At 40.3% G+C, this 19,621-nt stretch overlaps 1 protein-coding gene across 2 annotated transcripts in view; it reads left to right on the plus strand.

Annotated features, from left to right (window-relative positions):
• The window catches only part of hip1 (huntingtin interacting protein 1), a 333,480-nt gene that overhangs the window by 145,507 nt on the left and 168,352 nt on the right, over positions 1 to 19,621 (plus strand). For both annotated transcript variants that reach the window (XM_048557274.2, XM_048557275.2), the window contains exons 5-6: positions 1,370 to 1,450; positions 14,094 to 14,170. In XM_048557274.2, the coding sequence (XP_048413231.1) occupies positions 1,370 to 1,450; positions 14,094 to 14,170 (158 nt within the window). The remainder of the gene's footprint in view (positions 1 to 1,369; positions 1,451 to 14,093; positions 14,171 to 19,621) is intronic.

Below are 19,621 nucleotides of genomic sequence, written 5' to 3' on the forward strand. Positions count from 1 at the left end.
AGTGGAAATGGTTTGCGACTGGGAGGTGCAGTTGTTTATTGCGAACCGAGCGGAGGTGTTCTGCAAAGCCCAATGGTATCAATGTGGACTTCACCAGCTTCAAAATCTCCCCTTCCCAAAACCAGCCCAGTTCGTCCCCTCCCCCACTGCACCACACAACCAGCCCAGCTCTTCCCATCCACCCACTGCATCCCAAAACCAGTCCAGGCTGTCTCTGCCTCCCTAACCTGTTCTTCCTCTCACCCATCCCTTCCTCCCACCCCAAGCTGCACCCCCATCTCCTACCTACTAACCTCATCCCACCTCCTTGACCTGTCTGCCTTCCCTGGACTGACCTATCCCCTTCCTACCTCCCCACCTATACTCTCCTCTCCACCTATCTTCTTTTCTCTCCATCTTCGATCCACCTCCCCCTCTCTCCCTATTTATTCCAGAATCCTCACCCCATCCCCCCCTCTGATGGGTCTCGGCCCGAAATGTCAGCTTTTGTGCTCCTGAGATGCTGCTTGGCCTGCTGTGTTCATCCAGATTCACACTTTGTTATCTTGGATTCTCCAGCAACAGCAGTTCCCATTATCTCTTATACATGGAATGTTTGATTTCCTGGCTTGTCCAACTTTTATTGCCCATTGCTAATTGTTTTTCAGAAGTTGGTGGTAAATTGTATTCTAGAGCTGTTGCAGTAGGGAGTGAATATATTTAGAAAGGGAGTTCCAGGATCTTGTGAAGGATAGTGAGGTAACAGTCATATGTTTCTCAGTCAGGTGTGAGCTTGAAAGAGGACATACAGATGGTGGTTTCCCATACACCTATTTCCCTCCTTCTTCTGGGTGGTAGAGTTTGGAAGGTGCCTTTGGTAATTCGTTAAATTAGCGAACTGCCATTAGTGTCAGAATTTGAAACTGCATGGATCAACCTGTTAGGAAGCAATTTGTTCATTGCAGGAGTGTAGTAAAGATTGTTCCTCTCCTCGCATGATGTTTACATGTATTCAACTATAGAAAGCTTCAGTAAGTTACAATTTAGGGAGTAAAAAGCTCATCAATTCCTTCTGTGGTAGCAAGTCACTAGCCTGGCTGAGATCAGTTAACTCAACATGGCCTAAGATAGAACAAAAACGGAAAATGCTGGAAGTACACAGTCAAGCGGCATCTGTAGGGGGATAAACAGAATTAACTGTTCTAGATCTATTCCCTTTTATCAGAAATGAGTCCATAGAAAACTCAACGATCTTCTACTGACTGCACAAATAACGGTTTGAGATGCGGCCTCTGTTCAGTGTCTGTATGTTGTAACAAGATTTATTTGAATGCATTGATGCGTTTGCTAAGGATTATAATTTCTGTTTTTGTTTTCTTTCCACCCAAAGGGTCACTTAAGTGAAGGTTATGGGAGACTGAGTTGTATCTACCTCAAACTGTTAATAACAAAGATGGAATTCCACAGTAAAGTAAGTAACCTGTCTGGTTTATTTCCTTACTTTTGATAAGGTTCTTTTTCAGGCAGAGATAAAATTGAGGAATTAATTTTCTCAAGTAATTGTTTGAGAACCTTGGTCTGTTGAGTTGATTCAGAATAGCTTGTATTATCTTGGATATCATGTTAACATTGCGTTCCAGCTTGGAAAATGATTTTAGCCAAGTTGAGAGAGTGACAAGAAGAAGATCTCTGTTTTCAGTGTTGGAGGCAAAAAAGGAACTTGGACTTGGTAAAGCATTTTATTCTAGGGGTCTCTCAAGCTAGTTAATTGTTGGTTGAATTATAGAATTATTGATACCCTGCAGAACAGAAAGAAAGGCCATTTGATCTACTTGAGGCCACTAATCTATAAAGAACCACCCAGACACCCCGAGCCCTTCATAATTTTGTATGCCTCGATCAGGTCCCTTTCAATATCTGCTTCTCCAAGAAAAATCAACCCATCATATCCATATAGTGTCCAAAATGCCGCCTTAACCATAATTCATAAGGCATCTCTTTGTGAAGCTACTTTCCGTAAAGGAAGTTTGGGGTGCCACGCTTAAGCAGACAGTTGCAATCTATATGCAATATTCTTGTGTGTGTGTCTTTTTTAAAGCTGGTGCTATAGCTCTTAAACTAGGACCCAAGGATGAAGGTAGGTCACAAACCGACGAGCTCCAATGCTTAAAAAGGAAGGAATCTGACCGTCCAGGTTTAACCTTTCGAAAGGAGACTCAACTGCATCAGGCCACGTGATCTATGAAAATACCATCAGATCTTTAAATTTCAGATCCTTCACATTACAGAGGATGGTTGACAATAGTACATTTCCATCTCAGAATTTCTTCAATGTTGATGGCTTGTCAATTCTTGCAGTTGCATCTCCGTTTGACCAGCAGTTAAAGAAACTTCTGTTGATTTGCCCTTTCAGATTATTAAAGTACTGTCATGCCGTACATTTATTGTTGTTGTGTGGGGGATATGGCAACCAGCTTGAATGCTGCAGTTTCCCATAATTAACTATTTTCATACCAAACTGGTTAGCCCATGAGAAATCAAATAAGGGATTCAGAAGAAAATTACCCAGAGATCAGAGAGAATATAGAATTCATTACCATATTAAGTAGTCATCTTAATTTTACTTTACTTAAACTTCTTTTAGTATTGTGTATTGACTTCTGTCATTAATACAGCTGCCATGGTAGGGCGGCTTATAAAACTTCAATGTATGTTTCATGTAAAAGTGACCTCACAATAAATTTCTGTTCTCTTCTACCCTTCCATTAAAATGGTATAGGTACATTTAAAGAGAAGCCAGATAAACACTTTAGGGAGAAGGGAATAGAGATGAAGGTTGTATTGATAATCATAGAGGTCTACGATGGAAAGACCTTCCACTCCTTCATTATCTGGCTGCTATGTACGTTGACAATTGTAGTGACGCTGTAATTCTGCAGCAATGTTCTCTATTGGCATTTGAACCACAAAATACCGAAGGGTGGCCATTTAGTGACAAGTGCTTTTTTTTAACGTGATTCTGATGCTTTTGGCCAGTAGCCCAAACAGACGTAGGAGTGTGTATGCAACGAAAAGTGTACTGTTGTATGAAATGGGGAGCATTATAACACTTAGCAGAGTATTTGTCAAGGATTATAGGACTATAATGCATGTGAGATCCTTTCAGCAATGCTGTATGAAAGAAACTGTACAATAATTGATGAAATGCAGCGAACAATACTGGTTGATCAGCCGATCTGTACGTTGCAAATGGGGGCAGTGCTCCATCTTAGCTGCATGGCTGTGTCCATGTGGAGGTTTTGTGCTTATGTTTTGGCTTCTGCTTCCAGAAGTCACTGCCACATGTAGACTTGAGAGATGCACACAGTGAACCCTATAATTAATATGCAGTTGGAATCCAAAATCACTTTTCAATACTACATGATGGTCTCCTAGCAGTAGAAGGAATGACAAACAGCTCTAAGTGTGTTATATGCTGGTAGAAAAATATTTATTAAAGTTGAAGCATCAGAAGAAATTAGGAGAATGTTGATACATTGCAACAGTCCGTCTGGTGAAGATTTCAGATCTGGTGATAGGGTTTATTATAAATGAGAAGGACACATGAAATGGAAAGGGTCAACAATACTGTTGGGTATAATGGGCAATCTTTCATACCACAACACCAGAATTAAGTTATAAATGCATATTCCTCATGAGTACTGGGGAAATGAGTTATTAATTTTCGAACTCTGCTCAACATTACAGATGTATGAATAGGAAGGGAATAGAGCGATACCGACCATACAGGCAGATAAGATTAGTTTAGGATGTGATACCCTGCAAGTTCCTTGAAACATGGGTATTCTAGGCTATTCACTTGGTGCAGGTTGTTCAGAGGTCACAGCTGATTTTAGCCACATGTTGAACCAATCGGAGAAAGTGTACGTGGTTCACGATTTTCAGATATCGTTGTCTCCATTTCCTACTCAGTAACAGGTTATTAACAGTTGAACTGAAAGGGATTTTAGGACGAACACAAACTGAGAATCATATTTGGAGAAAAGAATAGAAAGTTATATTCAATGTTTTATGAGATTGAGACTTTCCAATTCATTTGGCATCAAAGCTGGGAATGGGCCTGTCATCCAAAAAAATATAATCCAGTGATTTTGACCACTTGAAATTATGAGTTGTAAATTTAAATTACAGTTTTCATGTCCTGACACAGATGATTAGCTGCTGAATCCTTAGCACAGTGCCCACAATTTTTTAATAAGAAATAATATTATGTATTGCCTTTTTGTGTCTGAAGTTGAATATATGTGAACACAACAACTCTGACATGAAGTGAGGGACCCAGGACTGGAACTTAAGATATTGATTAGCTATTACTGCTGGCCAACCACTTCTCTATGAAGATAGTGTACGTGCAAAAATAATTCAAGATTGAACTCCATTTCAAAAATTTGGAGTGTTGGTTTCAGAGAACTCTTTTCCTTAGACATAAGGGTCAACAGTGATTTATGAGCCTGCCTTTGCATCCACTTAGTGCATCGGAATCATTTGGTGTCCTGACATCTCACAGCTGAGCTGGCTGTGTGTTCCAAATTTGACAACAAATTTGGAGGAACCTCTTTGTTGTTTTCAGTACAAATAGCAAGCACGAAGCTGTAAGTTGGGCCCCATTCAAGCGTTATTTCAAGGGCCAGACATCTAAATTGCTTGTCAGCAAATGGTTTGGAATTTTTTTCTTGTGCAGTTTTAGAAAGTAATCTGAAGTATTTTGATGCATTTTATTGCACTGTTCAATTTGCCAAGATGTTCTTGCACCCTTGAGGGTTTGGTTGGCAGCAGAGAAGTTGGTGACTAGTCTGCACAAAGTCTGCAACAGATAAGGAAGACATTGAGCCAGTGCCTCCAGACCTGCAGCACAGCAGTGAGTTGGAACAGAGGTTGTGAAGCTTGCAAACTCGGTGCCATACCCTCTGCCAAGTTGTAGCCAAATTCTGCCCCACCGCTGAGTCCGGTCACTTTCAAAACAGCATCCACCTGTGCGTGTTCATTCAGTACGGTCCTATTTTCTGCCTCACCGAATTCCTCATCTGAGTTCTCTGCAGTAATACTCCTCTATAATCTTGCCCTCTGATTAAATGGCAAAGGAATGATTCTTTACCCTTGGTTTGGCTGCCGGTCACTTGTGGAAGTTGAGATGTGGCATAAGGGAGGAACATGGAATCATCCTATGTGTTCTCGGCATGGCTAAATGCCATGGGCTGAGCAGCCAGCACTATTATGTTGAGAGCTATCTCCTCAGTATAGCTCAGCAATTGCAGGTGCCCTCTTTCTGGCTCTGTCCTACTGCTTTCTATTGCATACCACCTTACCCTGCCAGAATGGTTGTGTGGAACTGAGTGTGATGCTTGGAGCAGTGTATGAGCATGCCTGATTGTTATATGTGAATGAAAACCAAGGAGGTGCCATGAGCTGACTAATGGGAATATGATGCGTTAAACAACAGGGGAGGCTGGTATTCTGGAGTAGATGTCACAAGAAGATGCATTTACTGATCGTGAACACTGATGTGAGATCAACAGACATTTGTAGCTGTGCTGCCAGGATCTTGAGACATGAATCGCTTCTATGCCATCACCTCCCATGCCTGTTTGAAGGTGAACCATGAGAGCTTCTGGCCTGTTGGTGCCGTCTAAAGAAGCAATGCAACAACTCACCAGAGTTCTGTAGGCAGCATCTTGGAAGCTAGTGATAAGTTCAGCAGATGTATGGGAACACTACCACCAGCAGGCTTCCCTCCAAGTTATACACAATCCTGACTTGGAACTATATCACTGTTCCTTTCTTGTTACAGAGGCAAAATGCTGGAACCATGGGCATACCAGCAGCACAATGGGTGTACCTTCATCACGTTGGATTGCAACGGTTTAAGAAAGTACCTTGCTATTCTTAAGGCAATTGGGAATGTGCAATAACTGCTGTGCCCACATCGCACGAATGGAAGAAAAAAACCCTGCTGATAACTCCAGTGCTACATCCATTCTTCCATCCTTCTGTACTAGTGTTCATTTTGGCATAATTTAAATTCCAATTGTATTGATTATTATTGTTCTATTTAAGAAAACACAGGTTGGCTTACACACTTGCTTTGCTTTCAATATTGCCAGCCTTGCCCTCAGAGTGTAGAGACTGCAAACAGTGCTCAGATGAGAGAGCAGTGCAGTAGGTTGGTATACCAAATTTGTGCCCATCTTGATCTGAACAGATGTGGTCAGGTCATGAGTCATGACCACTTCCGAAACAAGGCTATCCAATATCTAGCTCATTACTTCACATCTCATCTTCTCTGAAAACTGAGTATGTTTCCAGCACAAAAAATTGTCAAGTTTGTGCAGCTCTGAGCAGTGCTTTTGCTGTTTATTTTCTTACTAAAATGAACTTTTCATTAATTTTCACATGAAACTTTATTTCACTCCTCACATTTAAAACATTAATAATTATTACATCTGCTGCAGTCTTGACCTGTATTGCATTTCTTTTTTGGCATTTTGCAGTACACTTCTGTAAGATCCAAAACCTTTATGAGAAATATTTCAGCCTATCCAAGATGCACTTTCTTAATCAGTTCTGCCGGGCTAGTGTCCAAACATGTCTGGGCTCTTCCTGTTGCTCCCTCTGCTACTAAGCTTTTAATTCAAGATTAAACAAAGCTCATCTTGACAAGCACCACAGGTTTGAAGAGCCAACTGCACGTTATGCCAAGTGCTGTGTTAGGAGCTCCAATTCATAAGGTCTATCTCAGTGTTACTCATGCTCTGTGAACTTTTGCTGCTGAATTAATGGATTACAATATTGTAAGATCTCTAATTGGAGTTCTAGTAATGTTTTGTGCTTTCCTTTTGCACAATTTTTTTTTGTTTCTGTGTAGTCTACTTCTCTTCCTGTGTCTTTAGTCTGCCAAAGTAAGATTAAAATCTTTTTACGCCTTTGAATATCAAAGCCAGATGAAGGATGTGGTTTATCAAATAAGTATTTTATTAAGATTAGAATACTTCCTTTTTACTCTGATTTAGGAAAATATACAATTTTGGATGATGAATGAACTTAGTGCTGATATCTCGGGCAGGCACTGCTTTGTCAGGTATTGCTTCAATATTTTACTTCGTACATGTTGGAAATAGGGATCTTATAATCTTTTTATCGTGTCATAGAATCAATATCGCCACTGCACAGAATAAGGCGGTATTCCGTTTTGATGCTGGCATTCCTAAAGAGCAAACCACTTATTATCCTCTGAGCTCTACGCACATCCCTGACATTCTTCCTTTTAAACTACAGAATATTTGGAACATGTGAAAAATTTATGGCACAAAGGGAGACCACTATGCTATTGTGTTTGCACCTGCCAAAAAATGAACCACTTCGCCCAACTCTATTTTCCAGCACTTGGTGTGCTCCCTGGAATTTATGGGATTTTAGCTGCATATCCAGACACTGCTTAAGTGATTTGAGAGCTTCTGCCTCCATGACTCTCTCAAACAGTGAGCTGCAGACACCTACCATCCTCTGAGTGAAAAGGCTTTTCTTCATGTCCGAATAGGAAAGGTTCGGAGAGATAAGGGCCAAACACAGGCAAGTGGGACAAATTTAGTCTGGCTACATGCCATGGACTAGTTGGACCGAAGGGTCTGTTTCCGTGCCATATGACTCTAGGACTATGACTCTGTCTCCTCTAATCCTTCAAAGAATGAATAACACTGGGATAGATCTTGAAATCTGTGTCTTCCAGTTACTGATCTTAGAGATAACGGAAATCAGTCCTTCTTATCCACTCTGTCCAATTGTCTTAGAACCTTGTACATCAAAGTCATGTTTGCCTTCAGTCTCCTCTGTTGTGAGGAAAACAGCCCCAATCTATGTACAACTTTCTAATAGTTGTGATTTTCCAGTCCATTCTTTCATATTGGACAGAGCAGAATGACACTCTTTCCTCCTACTGTGGCTCAACTAATGTTTTACATAGCTTCAGCATAGCCTCCCTGCTAGTATATTCTCTGCCTCAGTTATTAAAGGAAAATATTCCATATGCTTCCTTGATAACCTTTTCTGACCTGTCCAGCTATCTTCAGGGTTCTATGAACTTGCAATCCAGGTTTTTCAATTCCTCTAAAACTTTTGATAACTATTTATATCACGTATTGTAACAAGGTTAGATTCTGATACTCTGGATGCTGACTCTGAGGCTGCTCCAGAGTCAAGAACTTCCGGAATGTAAATAAAGTGTGACTTGGTGAGGGGCTACCAGTCTCTGTGGAATTATTTCAGTGATGACAAGAGTAAATTGTATTCTTGAAGAAACTTGCTTGCAGCAGTTGGGGTACGGATTTCTTGGATCATGCTATTATTTGGAAAGCTTGACTAGTTTGATCCTTCTGTTGAAGACTGAGCCCAGTATGTGGAAAGAATGCGTTACTTTTCTGGGCAAATGACATTGGGAACAGATGAAAAGCAATGAGTAATTCTCCTGACAGCCTCTGGACCTGCAGCATTTTCTGTTATTTGAAGCCTAACTTTGCCTGAGGCACCAAATTTAGAACCTTCAATGAGTTGACTAATTTTTAGTTAATTTTTACTTTTAGTCTAGGCCCGAAACATCAGCCTTCCTGCTTCTCTGATGCTGTTTGACCTGCTTGTTTATCCAGCTCTACACCTTGTTATCTCAGATTCTCCAGCATCTGCAGTTTCTACTATCTGTTAATCAAAATAAAGGCCTGGTTAGATTACCATCCAGCTCTAATGGAGGTCAATACCGGAGCAGCCGTACCAATGATCACAGAACCAGTTTTTAATAAAATTCCTTTGATCTCAAACCCATAAGTTTTGAGGAGGACCTCGGCTAGGCTGAGAACCTATAGTAGGGGCCTTTACAGATTATGGGTCCAATTTCAGTTCCAGTTTCTTCTGAGAAGCAGCCGGTTCAATTATCACTGTAGTAAAAGGCTCAGGCCCAACCTTGATCGGGCAAAATTGGTTGAGAAGGATTCACCTGGATTGGCACAATATTTTTCAATCAGAAAATGGCTACCTATGTGAAGTCCTAATGAAAAACTCAGAAGTCTTCCAGGAAGGTCTAGGGACTACCAGAGGAGCCCATGACACCTTGCATGTTGATCAGGAAGCAATCCAACATTGCTCAGTCCCATTTACCCTATGAGCAAAAGTAGAGGCAGCAATCAGGAAGCTGGAAAGTGAAAGAATCATCAAACCAGCCCAGTTTGTGAAATGGACAGCACTGGTTGAACTGATTTTGAACCCCCAAGGGTTGGTCTGCCTCTGGGGATTTTTTAAACGAACAATAAACCGTTTTCGCAGCTGGATAAACGACCAGTCCCTCGGATGAGTTCATACATAACCTGGCTTCCATCCTGGCACCTTTGCATTAACTCCTTAAAAAAAAACGGTCAGCCTTGGAACTGGTCAGCAGGATTGGAGTGTTTCAGTGGAAATTGCAAATCACCATGGGATCGGGGCATCCACCTTTTGGGAGTTTTTATTCAAAGCTGAAACCACTACACAGTTATGGCTTTGAATGTATGGTTCAGTTGTGTGCAACCAATGTATAACTCTGCCATTTATTTATTCTTCTGGCTATCAGACACATTCCTTGCAAAATTTACAAAATCTTTTTAAGAAAAGGAAGTTTTTACCCCCAACTTATCTTATTAGATTTGTTCCTGTTTTTACAATTCAGGTCTCAATGCTGGAGGTTGCAAAACAAGAGCTGATTTACAGGCAGTGCGTTTTGTAAGGATAGTACATATAGATTAAGACTCTCAATGTGTTTTACCTCAATGTCAAAAAGGGAGAGGGGTATGCTCTGACTGTGATGGGAAAAGTGCACTGGCTTTCTCTTGTGCCACTATTCCATGGAGCCACAATATAAATTTCATTACTTGAATGGTCGTTTGTATGCTTTCATTGAATCATGTTTCTTTGATAACCAGCTGTTAGGACTCACTGTGATAACATGCTGGAAATCAAGCCCTACTATTGCCTGAAAGATCGCAAAAGTAAAAAAAATTATCAAAACGCACAACATTTGTAATTACCAGTCTGATTGACTCAGATTAACACAAATATGAGCCAGGTTTCTGTACTTGTAAGAATTCCCACTTACTATAACCACAGATAAACAACTGTGAGCTGTTAGCATATAATTATACGCATGCAGCCAAAAAGAAAGTGTTATAGATGGAGTGGAAAATGGAAAGTACTGGAAAGGAGTTCAGTTGCACCAGTCCTGAGGATTTGATGGGGTCGTTCCTTTTCTTTCCCAGGTTCTTCAGTTCTCTGATCTTTTCCTTCATGTTTTTTCGCTTTTTCGCAGGAGGAACTGTAAAGTCTCTGACTTACTGGTTAAATGTGATAGCTTAGAGCATCTGGTGCAAGAATACCACTGGCTTTGTATAGTTTCCAGTGTTTTTGCTGAGGTGAGAGACAGGGGTCATACTTCCCCTTTCAGAGATCCAGATGCTTCTCAGTATTGATCACATGCAAGTTGTTTAGCTACCCAGGAATCTGAGTTGTTGTCAGGCTGATGACCTTTACCGTTATCACCTGGTCACAATTCCATAAACCATCAGCAACCTGTTGCTGGCCGGATCTTGCTTTGCATATGTACCCTGCAATAGGACCCATTTCTCTTGCATCTTCTCTATTGCTTGCAAAGAAACTGTATAACCACAACTTAGAATGAGTGTCAGTAACTTGCTTTTACAAGTCTAGTAATTCTTTCCTCAGTCCTTTATTATAAAGCAGTCCTTTTCCCAATTCAGTACACAACCAAAAATAAAGTAAAATGAAAATGCAATCTTAGCACACAAAATTGTTGATTTATTCTAAAACATAACAGTCAATGAAATTGCCAAATCTGGTGAACTTATTTAGTTTGTAATATGAAAATAAGAATGTTCAACCATCAAAATAACCCAAAGTGCAGATACAAGCTTACAGACACATCCACAAGGCCTTCGTAGGTTACCTGGCTCTCATTCCACCCCTCGTGCTGAGGTTCTGCCCTCTCTGCACAGTATACTGTCCCTATTCGCCGCAAGCCAAAATCTGACAGTCATGTCTCCTGCACTGCCTTTGCTTGCTTTTAAAGAGTTGACAGCCGTATTGTGGCAGACAGTTTTTCCACCTACTCTTCTGTCCCTACAGTGCAGGTTAATCGATCCATTTCATGCCTGTGTGTTGAGTGCCCACTTTCCCTGCCACCTGCTGTTATATGCTAGTTCTGAATTCCCCTTGGCTCTGCTGGCCGTCTTATGGAGCCAGCCTGATGAGACTTGACTGACTCTCAATGTGTATTTGCCTTCCTTAGCTGTTGAAAAGCTGACAACTTTAGAAATCTGTGCAGCTTCTAAATGTTCATTCTTCTTCTTCTTCAAGTCCTTCACAAGGTTTTAACTTGCTCAGTTGGGAGTACTTTGCTGTCATGTCCTGCTGATTATTGATGGTATCTGGCATCACTGTTTCTTCTCCATTTCCGCCCTCAAATGTCCCTGATTCAGCTCTTAACGTTTAGTGTATTAAAATATTCATATTCCTGAGTACCTTTGTTCGATCACTCCTAAGTTTTTTTTTCCTGGAGAAGAGTGACCTAGCTTTTTCATATCTCCCTGAAATTCTAGCATCAGCCTTCTGAAGCAATTTTACACTTCCAAAGTGCTTCTGGATGCTTTTCATAATAAGGCAACCAGGACTACACAAGGTACTGAGAGTGGTCTACCCAAGATTCAATTCAAGTTTAGCAGCAACTTCCCGAATTTTTAATTTTATGGCTCTGAATTCCAACTATTTAGTTTGCTCTGACTGTGCCATCTTAGACTGAAGTATGTAATTGTTTTCTGCCTGGTTATTTACTGTGTAACCATACACCAGGCCAGACCAGGCACATTTTTTCACATTTAGAGGATTTTGGAGCTAATTCTTGGAGAATTGCTCATGATAGTGGTTGATTTGTCTTTACATATTGTATTCACAGTTGTATCCTGTTGCTATAATGTGACTTTCAGATGCTGTGGTTGCAATCAGAATCTCAACTGCTTTGTAAGAAGCTGCTCAAAAGCCAATTTTATGACTTGTTAATTTAAAAACACCACTTGTATCCTAAGCTATAAATTGATTTGACCCAGAAACTGACTGTTCATCTCATCAAGATTTAATAACTTTCTCTTTTGTGAGCTAATCTGATTATACCCTGCTCAATTCCGTATGGCTCAACATCTCGCTTTTCCAAACAATGATTTAATTCTCTTTTTAAAATAATTTATGAACTCCTGCTTCAGTCATGACTTGTGTCAGAGAATTTTGTTTTCCAACTGGTTTTGTGCAGATTATTTTCTGTAACTGGTGAAATAGCCGCACTCTTGTGATCTCTTTCTTTTCATTAACAGTTGTTACGTGTGACAAGGTACAATGGCAGTTCAGCCTGCCGGCTGGGCAATTAGGAATGGGCGATGAATGCTGGCTGGGCCAATGATGCTCACATCCTCTGAATTTTTAAAAAAAAGTATTTTGCTTCAGCCGTTTTACCAATAGCGGGCAATTACAGAAATTGAGCTTGTTCTCTTTATGAAAGAGAACATGATGTTCATGAGGATATAACCGGGATTTGACAAAATTATTCCAGTTAAATTGATCATTCCAGTGAACCATTTTAAATACTACTGAACATCTTTAATAAACCATAAGAAATAAGAACAGGAATAGGCTGTCCCACCCCTTAGGCCTGCTCCACCATTCAATAGGATCATGCTGATTTGACACTCCTCACGTCCCCTTTTCTACCCTTTCCCCATAACTCACGATTCCCCTACTGAGCAAGAATCTATCTGTCTCAGCCTTGAATTACACAAGGACTCTGCGCCCGAAGCTCTCTGTGGCAAGGAATTCAAAGACTCCCAGCACTCTGACAGAAGAAATTCCTCCTCATCTCAGGCTTAAATTGGCACCCCTTAGTTCTGAGATTATGCGCTGTTGACCTAGATAGTCCTATGAGGGGGAACGTTCTGTCAACGTCTACCCTGTCAAGCTACATGCTTCAATGAGGTCACTTCTTAGTCTTCTAAATTCCAGTGGATTAGAGTCTCACCTATTTAACCTTTGCTTGTAAGACAATTCCTCCATACTGGGGATCATCCTAGTGAACCTTTTCTAAATAAACCAGGATGATTGTAAATGTGCTGCTTTGAATAGATTGGGCCCCTTCTAAATCTGATATGCCTACTTCTTGAAAGATGAAGGGCAGGAATTTGATGAAAACAACACCTCCTGCAAATTTCCCTCAAAGTCACACACTGTGATGACTGGACAGTATATCACTGTTCCTTCAATGTTGTTGTGACAAAAATGAGGAACTTTCTTTGTAACAACATGCGCGCCTGTGCCACATGGACTGTCACAATTCAAGAAAACAGCTGGTCTGAACCTTTTTGAGGGTGATTAGTAATGGACGATAAATGCTGGCCTTTATAACAGCACTCAAATCGCACAAACAAATCAGAAATCCCTAGCCTATCCAAACTATTATGAAGGTGATATTATCCAAGATTCCCAAGGGTGAAAGAAATGTTGCTGTGCTGTCGGGGAAAATGTTTGGTAATACGTTATGGTGACTTGTTAGCAGCAGCAAGAACCAATTTCACTACGCTGTGTGCTTTTCCACTGTCTCTGAACATAAGATATGTTAGCTTATTCTAAAAATGTATCTTGGTTGGCTATTTATTTGCAACTTTGTTAGATTTTATGGAATCATACTGTTTGCAGTCAGTGTTTTTGATTTATCACCAAAAAGTGCGGCATTGCAAATTAGCTACCTAAGTAGCAGTAGCTAAGCAGCGCTTTCTGAAGAAGGGCCCTGACCTGAAACGTCAACTTTCCTACTGCTCTGCTGTCTGGCCTGCTGTGTTCCTCCAGCTCCAAGTATTTTAGTCTGCAAGTATTTTATTTGCACCCCCCCCCCCCCCCGCCACTGTCCCTGAGAGAATTTTGTTTTAATCAGGATTTTTTTGCTGATGGCTTCTTAATATGACTTTTTCTTTCTCCCTTCCATGTAGAATCCGAGATTCCCAGGAAATCTCCAGATGACAGACAGGCAACTTGAAGAGACAGGCGAAAATGATGTAAATAACTTGTAAGTAGCACATTAGATGTAGTGTTAAGAAGTGTAAATGGAGTTGGGAGACATGGTTCATTACATCTTAATTGTCCCTTGAGAGATTTTTTGTAGAAATGAATTTAGCATCTACTGCTGCATCAATCATCTCTCATCATGGAGTCTTAGTATTTTGTCCTGTTCACAGATAAAACCTTGCAAGTTTGAATGTTTGTACAATGTCAGAGAGAGATTGCTGTGAAGTCCATTTAAATAGTGATCAAGGACACTTCTTAATTATCATTGAAAGAAGCAAATTTTTTTTATTGTGTGGTGTTAAGTAACATTCACTTGATACTTTTGGGATTGTGTTCCAGAATTCCATCATTTTTCAGTGAAAGCATAAAATTTAGTGATGTTATTGTGTGGATTGATGCCCTATGATCAGAGTTACTCACTTATGGTGACCAAATTTATATTTCATACAAACTGTACAGAATTCTGAGAGGAGCTACATGTTCTTGGGATTGCATTCCATGCATTTTTATTTACCTTTCAAATGAACAGCAGTGACTTCCCTGTAAACTGAATAACCTGCTGGAGTGAGAGTAATTTCGGTTCGCAATCTTTTTCTCATGACTTCTTCTGTAGTTTTCTAAGGTACATGTAGATTGGTTCAAGAATTTGAATTAGTATATTCTCATTTTTTTTCAACCAGTTAAGTGCCACAATGTTTTAGAATCCCTAAGTGAACCCACTGAGAAATCCACATAGTAGAGTTTGTTTGCTGAGTATGTAGAATAGAATCTCTCCTGGGAGGGACGCAGACAGTTTGGGAAAGACCTAAATTGATAGTCAAAAGATTTCAAATGACATAGTGACTTAGTGGTTAGCTCTGCTGCCTGACATTGCCAATGACCCGAGTTTGATTCTAGCACAAGGTGACTGTCCTTGTGTCTGCGAGGGTTTTGTCTGCATCCTCCCATAATCTAAAATGTATGTTTTAGGTGGATTAGCCATGCTAAATTGCCCGTTGTGACTAGGGATGTGCAGGCTAGGTGGATTAACGATGGAAAATGCAGAGTTACAGGGATAGGGGTAGGGGGATGGTTCTTGATGGGATGCTCAGTGTGGCTTCGATGGGCCGAATTGGATCTACGATTTGGTGATTTTATTTCATATAATATTGCTATAAGACTAGATCAGTTTAGAAACCATTAACTTGAAGAGAATTGCTGGCCATTTAAGGCTTTCATGAGTGTACTTCCTGGATAGACTATCAGTCGTTATAGATATGAATCTGTTTACTCAGGAATATATTAGTTCTGACACAAAGTTGTTTGCTGATCCTTAGTTCTAGATGTTAGATGTCGTTATAATAAATACATTTTGATTCTGATACACCTGCTCGGTAAAAGTAGCTTAATATTCATGCAGATTCCACAGGCTTCTGCATCAAGTAAACAGTTTTTATCCAAATTTCTAAAGAACCAAATGTGGACATCGAGGAGTGATAGAGGGCATTCAGCCTTCTCCAGAGGTAGAGAAATCAAATCATCTAAGGCATTGGGTGGTTAACTCAAGGACAAGGACAAGTACGATATCAATAAGTTTAACCCACTATGAAAAGAACATACTGTTCATTCATGTGTTTTGTTTTAAGTAAAGTTGTTTGTTAGTAATTGGCCTTGGTTTCAGTCTAATCTTTGCCAGTACACATCTGGTGTAATTGTTCCTACCTTCCCTGCTAGCTCATTAACTAGTGTGTTCTTAGTTTGCTCATCCTCCCCGCAGTTTGAAGACAGCACCGTAGTCCAGAGTTCTATTTCAGGTGGGAGGAATGTGAAGAGAAATGTAGGAGTAATAGGGGATAGGATAGATAGGTAATTGATACTGTACTCTGCAGCAAAGTCCTGAAGGCCGTGTTGCCAACCTGGCGCCAAAGTTTGAGACAGCTCATCTGGGCTCGAGTGGGAGGAGAAAGATTCAATTATGGCATTGTAGGTACCCATAGCATAGGCAGGATTAGGAAAGAAGTTTTGCTGAGCAATTATGAATAGCTTGGGACTGTTTAAAAAGCAGAACTGCAAAGGTAATAATCTCCACCTGAGAGTATTTCCTAAACCAAGTGGAAATTAGCATAGAGTAAATAAGATTCTAGAGATAATCTTTGTGCACAAAGACAGTGTGGGAGAAATGTGCTCTGATTCATGTGACACTGACGTTGGTACTGGGGTAAAAAGGAGCTTTTTCATTGGAACCAGAATGTTGGGACCAGAATCCTGCTAATTTGTAAATAACAAGAGGCTTTAAAACTAATTTGTGAGATGACTGCTTCAACTGAAGGGAAGTTTTAAAAAATCAAACAGAAGCTAGAGACCAGAGATGCAGCATAGTGAAGTGATAAATGATAAAGTGTGGCAGGAAGGGGAAGAAAATAAGCATGGAAGAGTGCACCGGTAATTAGAACTGGAAAAGGTAATAATGGTAAAAGGTCAATGGCTCTTTATGTAAATGTGCATAGCATTTGTAACAAGACAAATAAGTTTTTGAGACATTGATTCATAGCATGTGGGTATTGCTGGCTCAGTCAGCATTTATTTCCCATCCCATTTTGCCCAGAGCAGTTAAGAGTCATCTGTATTGCTGTGGCTCTGGAGTTACATGTTTGCCAGACCAGAAAAGGAAGGTAGTTACCTTCCCTAAGGAATATTAATGAGCCAAATGAGTTTCTCCCACAATTGACAATGGTTTCATGTCATCATTAGACTCTTAATTCCAGATATTTTATAGAATTCAAATTCTACTATCTACTCTGGTAAAATTTGAACTGCCATCCGCAAAACATTCCCTGGGCCTCAGGATGAATAGTCTAGGGATAATACAATGAGTCTATCACTTGTCCTAAGGGGATCAGAACTGTTCACAGTATTCCAGTTGTGATCTGATCAGTAAAAATTGAAAAAAACTGCAGATGCTGGAAATCTGAAATCAGAAACAAAACATAAGTTGCTGGAAAAGCCTAGCACGTCTGGCAGCATCTGTGGAGAAAAATCAGAGGTAATGTTTCAGATCCAGTGACCCTTCCTCAGAACAGTTCTGATGAAGGGTCACCGGACCCAAAATGTTAACTCTGATTTCTCTCCATAGATCATGCCAGACCTACTGAGCTTTTCCAGTAATTTCTGTGATCTGATCAGTGCCTTTGCTGCCAATTTTTATTCTCCATTTCCTTTGAACTAAAGGCCGACATTCCTTTTGCTTTTCCTATTTCCTGCTGAACTGGGATGCTAGTTTTTTTTGTGACTCATGAATGTTCTGCATTGCAGTTTTTTGCAATATTTCCCTATTTTAATAATCTATTCTTCCTGCTAAATTTCATAACCTTATATTTTGCCATATTTTGTTCCATCTACCTAGTTTTTCACCCCATCATTTAATTTGTCTGTACCCCTCTGTGGACTTCTTTTCTTATCCTCACTATTTACCTTCCTATCTATTTTTGTATCAGACACAAACTTGGTGAGGGTACTTTTACATACAACATTTGAGTAGTTAAGAAATATTGTAAATAATCGTGGCCTCAGGTCTAATCCTTGTGACACTCATGAGTTTTTAATCACCATCCTTAAAATTCCCCTCTATGATCAGTCTTAGAGCCTCAATTATACAGCATCTGAATTGATGACTTGGAAGATGGAGTAGAGTGTAATTTCTCCAGATTTGCTGCTGATACAAAAATAGGTGGGAGGGCATGTTGCGATGAGGACATAAGAAATCAGCGAGAGTATAAAGGTACAATGAGTGTGTGGGTGAAAATTTGACAGGCGGAATTTCATCTAGGAGCCAATAAGGCCATGCACTTTGAGAGGAAGAATCAAAAGGTAGAATACAACTGAATTATGGAGAGATTGCAAAAATATGCAGTGCAGAGGGATCTAGTGTTCTTATGTATATAAAAAAAAGTTTAACGTGCAGGTGCAGCAAGTAATGGATAAGCAGATGGACGTAAATGGAATAGTGTAGGTTAAATGGGCTTCAGATCGGTATGACAGGTCGGCACAACATTGAGGGCCGAAGGGCCTGTACTATGCTGTAATGTTCTATGTTCTATGTAATTCAGAAAGCAAAAGGAATCTTGGCCTTTGTTGCAAGAGGTTTGTGGTTTAAAAGCAAGAGCCTTGTTATAACTCTACTGGATGTTGGTGAGGCAACACCTCGAGTATTATGTACAATTTATGTTCCCATGCTTTAATTGAATGTATCTACTGGTGTTGGAGGCAGTTCAAAAGAGATTCATGAGGCTGATTGCTAAAATGAAGCGATTGATTTATCACGACTGATTTAAATATTTAGGTCTTTATTCATTAGAATTTAAAAGAATGGGGGTGATCTTATTGAAGTCTATAAAATGCTGAGTGGTCTTGACAGTGTAAATCTGGATAAGGTAATTTCACCTAGTGGGGGAATCTTGAACCTGGGGACATTCCTTTTAGGATGAGGGGGCACTCATTTAAGATGGACTTGGCCTGAATGACAGGTTGAGTTTTGGGGCAGGTCAAGCCTGATCTTGTTGGATGGTGGGACATGCTTGAGGGGCAGAATGGTCTGCTCTTAATCCCATTGCTTATGATCTTATGTTACATACCATCTGTGGCCTCTTTCCCTTCCTTGTACGCATTCTTCCTCTTGGCAAACTTGTTGGTAAACATAGATTCAAGTCCGTCAATGACCCTTCTCATTCCTTTTCCTCACCACAGTGTTCTATCATCTTAAGACAATATTGAACCTTTAATTAAGCAAGGCCTTCCATGACTCACCAAAACCAAAGTCATCTGTTTGGTCTGCATAGTAAATAGGAGCAGGAATAAGTCATTCAACCATTTGAGCCCACTGCACGATGCAGTGTTTTCATGACTGATCGTCCAACTCAGTAGCCTGTTCCCACTTTGGCCCCATAGCTTTGCTCCCATCGGCTCTAAACATTGTCTTGAATAGACATCTAAATCTCTGCATCCACATATGTATCTTGATTCAGCCTAATTCCTACCTTATTTTTCTAATCCTAACTTTAGACTCATGGGAGAATCTAGGACTAGATGGAATAGTCTCAGAATTAAAAGGTGCCAATTTCAGACTGCGTGTCTCTCACGCTCTTCCTCCCCCATGTCTCTCTCTGTCTTCCTCCCTTCTCCATCTCTCTCTCTCTGCCTCTCTTTCCATCCCCATCTCGCTCGCTGAGAGTTGAGTGTCTTTGGAACTCCTTACTGCAGTGAGCTGTGGAAGTCAAGTCCTTGTATGTTTTTAAGGCCAAAATAGATAGCTTCTTGATGAATAGGGGAATTGAGATTTACAAGGAAAGAGCAGAAAAGTGGATGTGAGGAGTATCAGATCAGCCCCGATCCTATTGAATGGCAGAGCAGGCTTGAAGGACCGAATGGCTTACTGCTGTTCCTATTTCTTATGGATTTATGGTTTTATATCTGTTCG

This window comes from Stegostoma tigrinum, chromosome 27, assembly GCF_030684315.1.
Source record: "Stegostoma tigrinum isolate sSteTig4 chromosome 27, sSteTig4.hap1, whole genome shotgun sequence".
In the NCBI taxonomy this organism is placed as follows: Eukaryota; Metazoa; Chordata; class Chondrichthyes; order Orectolobiformes; family Stegostomatidae; genus Stegostoma; species Stegostoma tigrinum.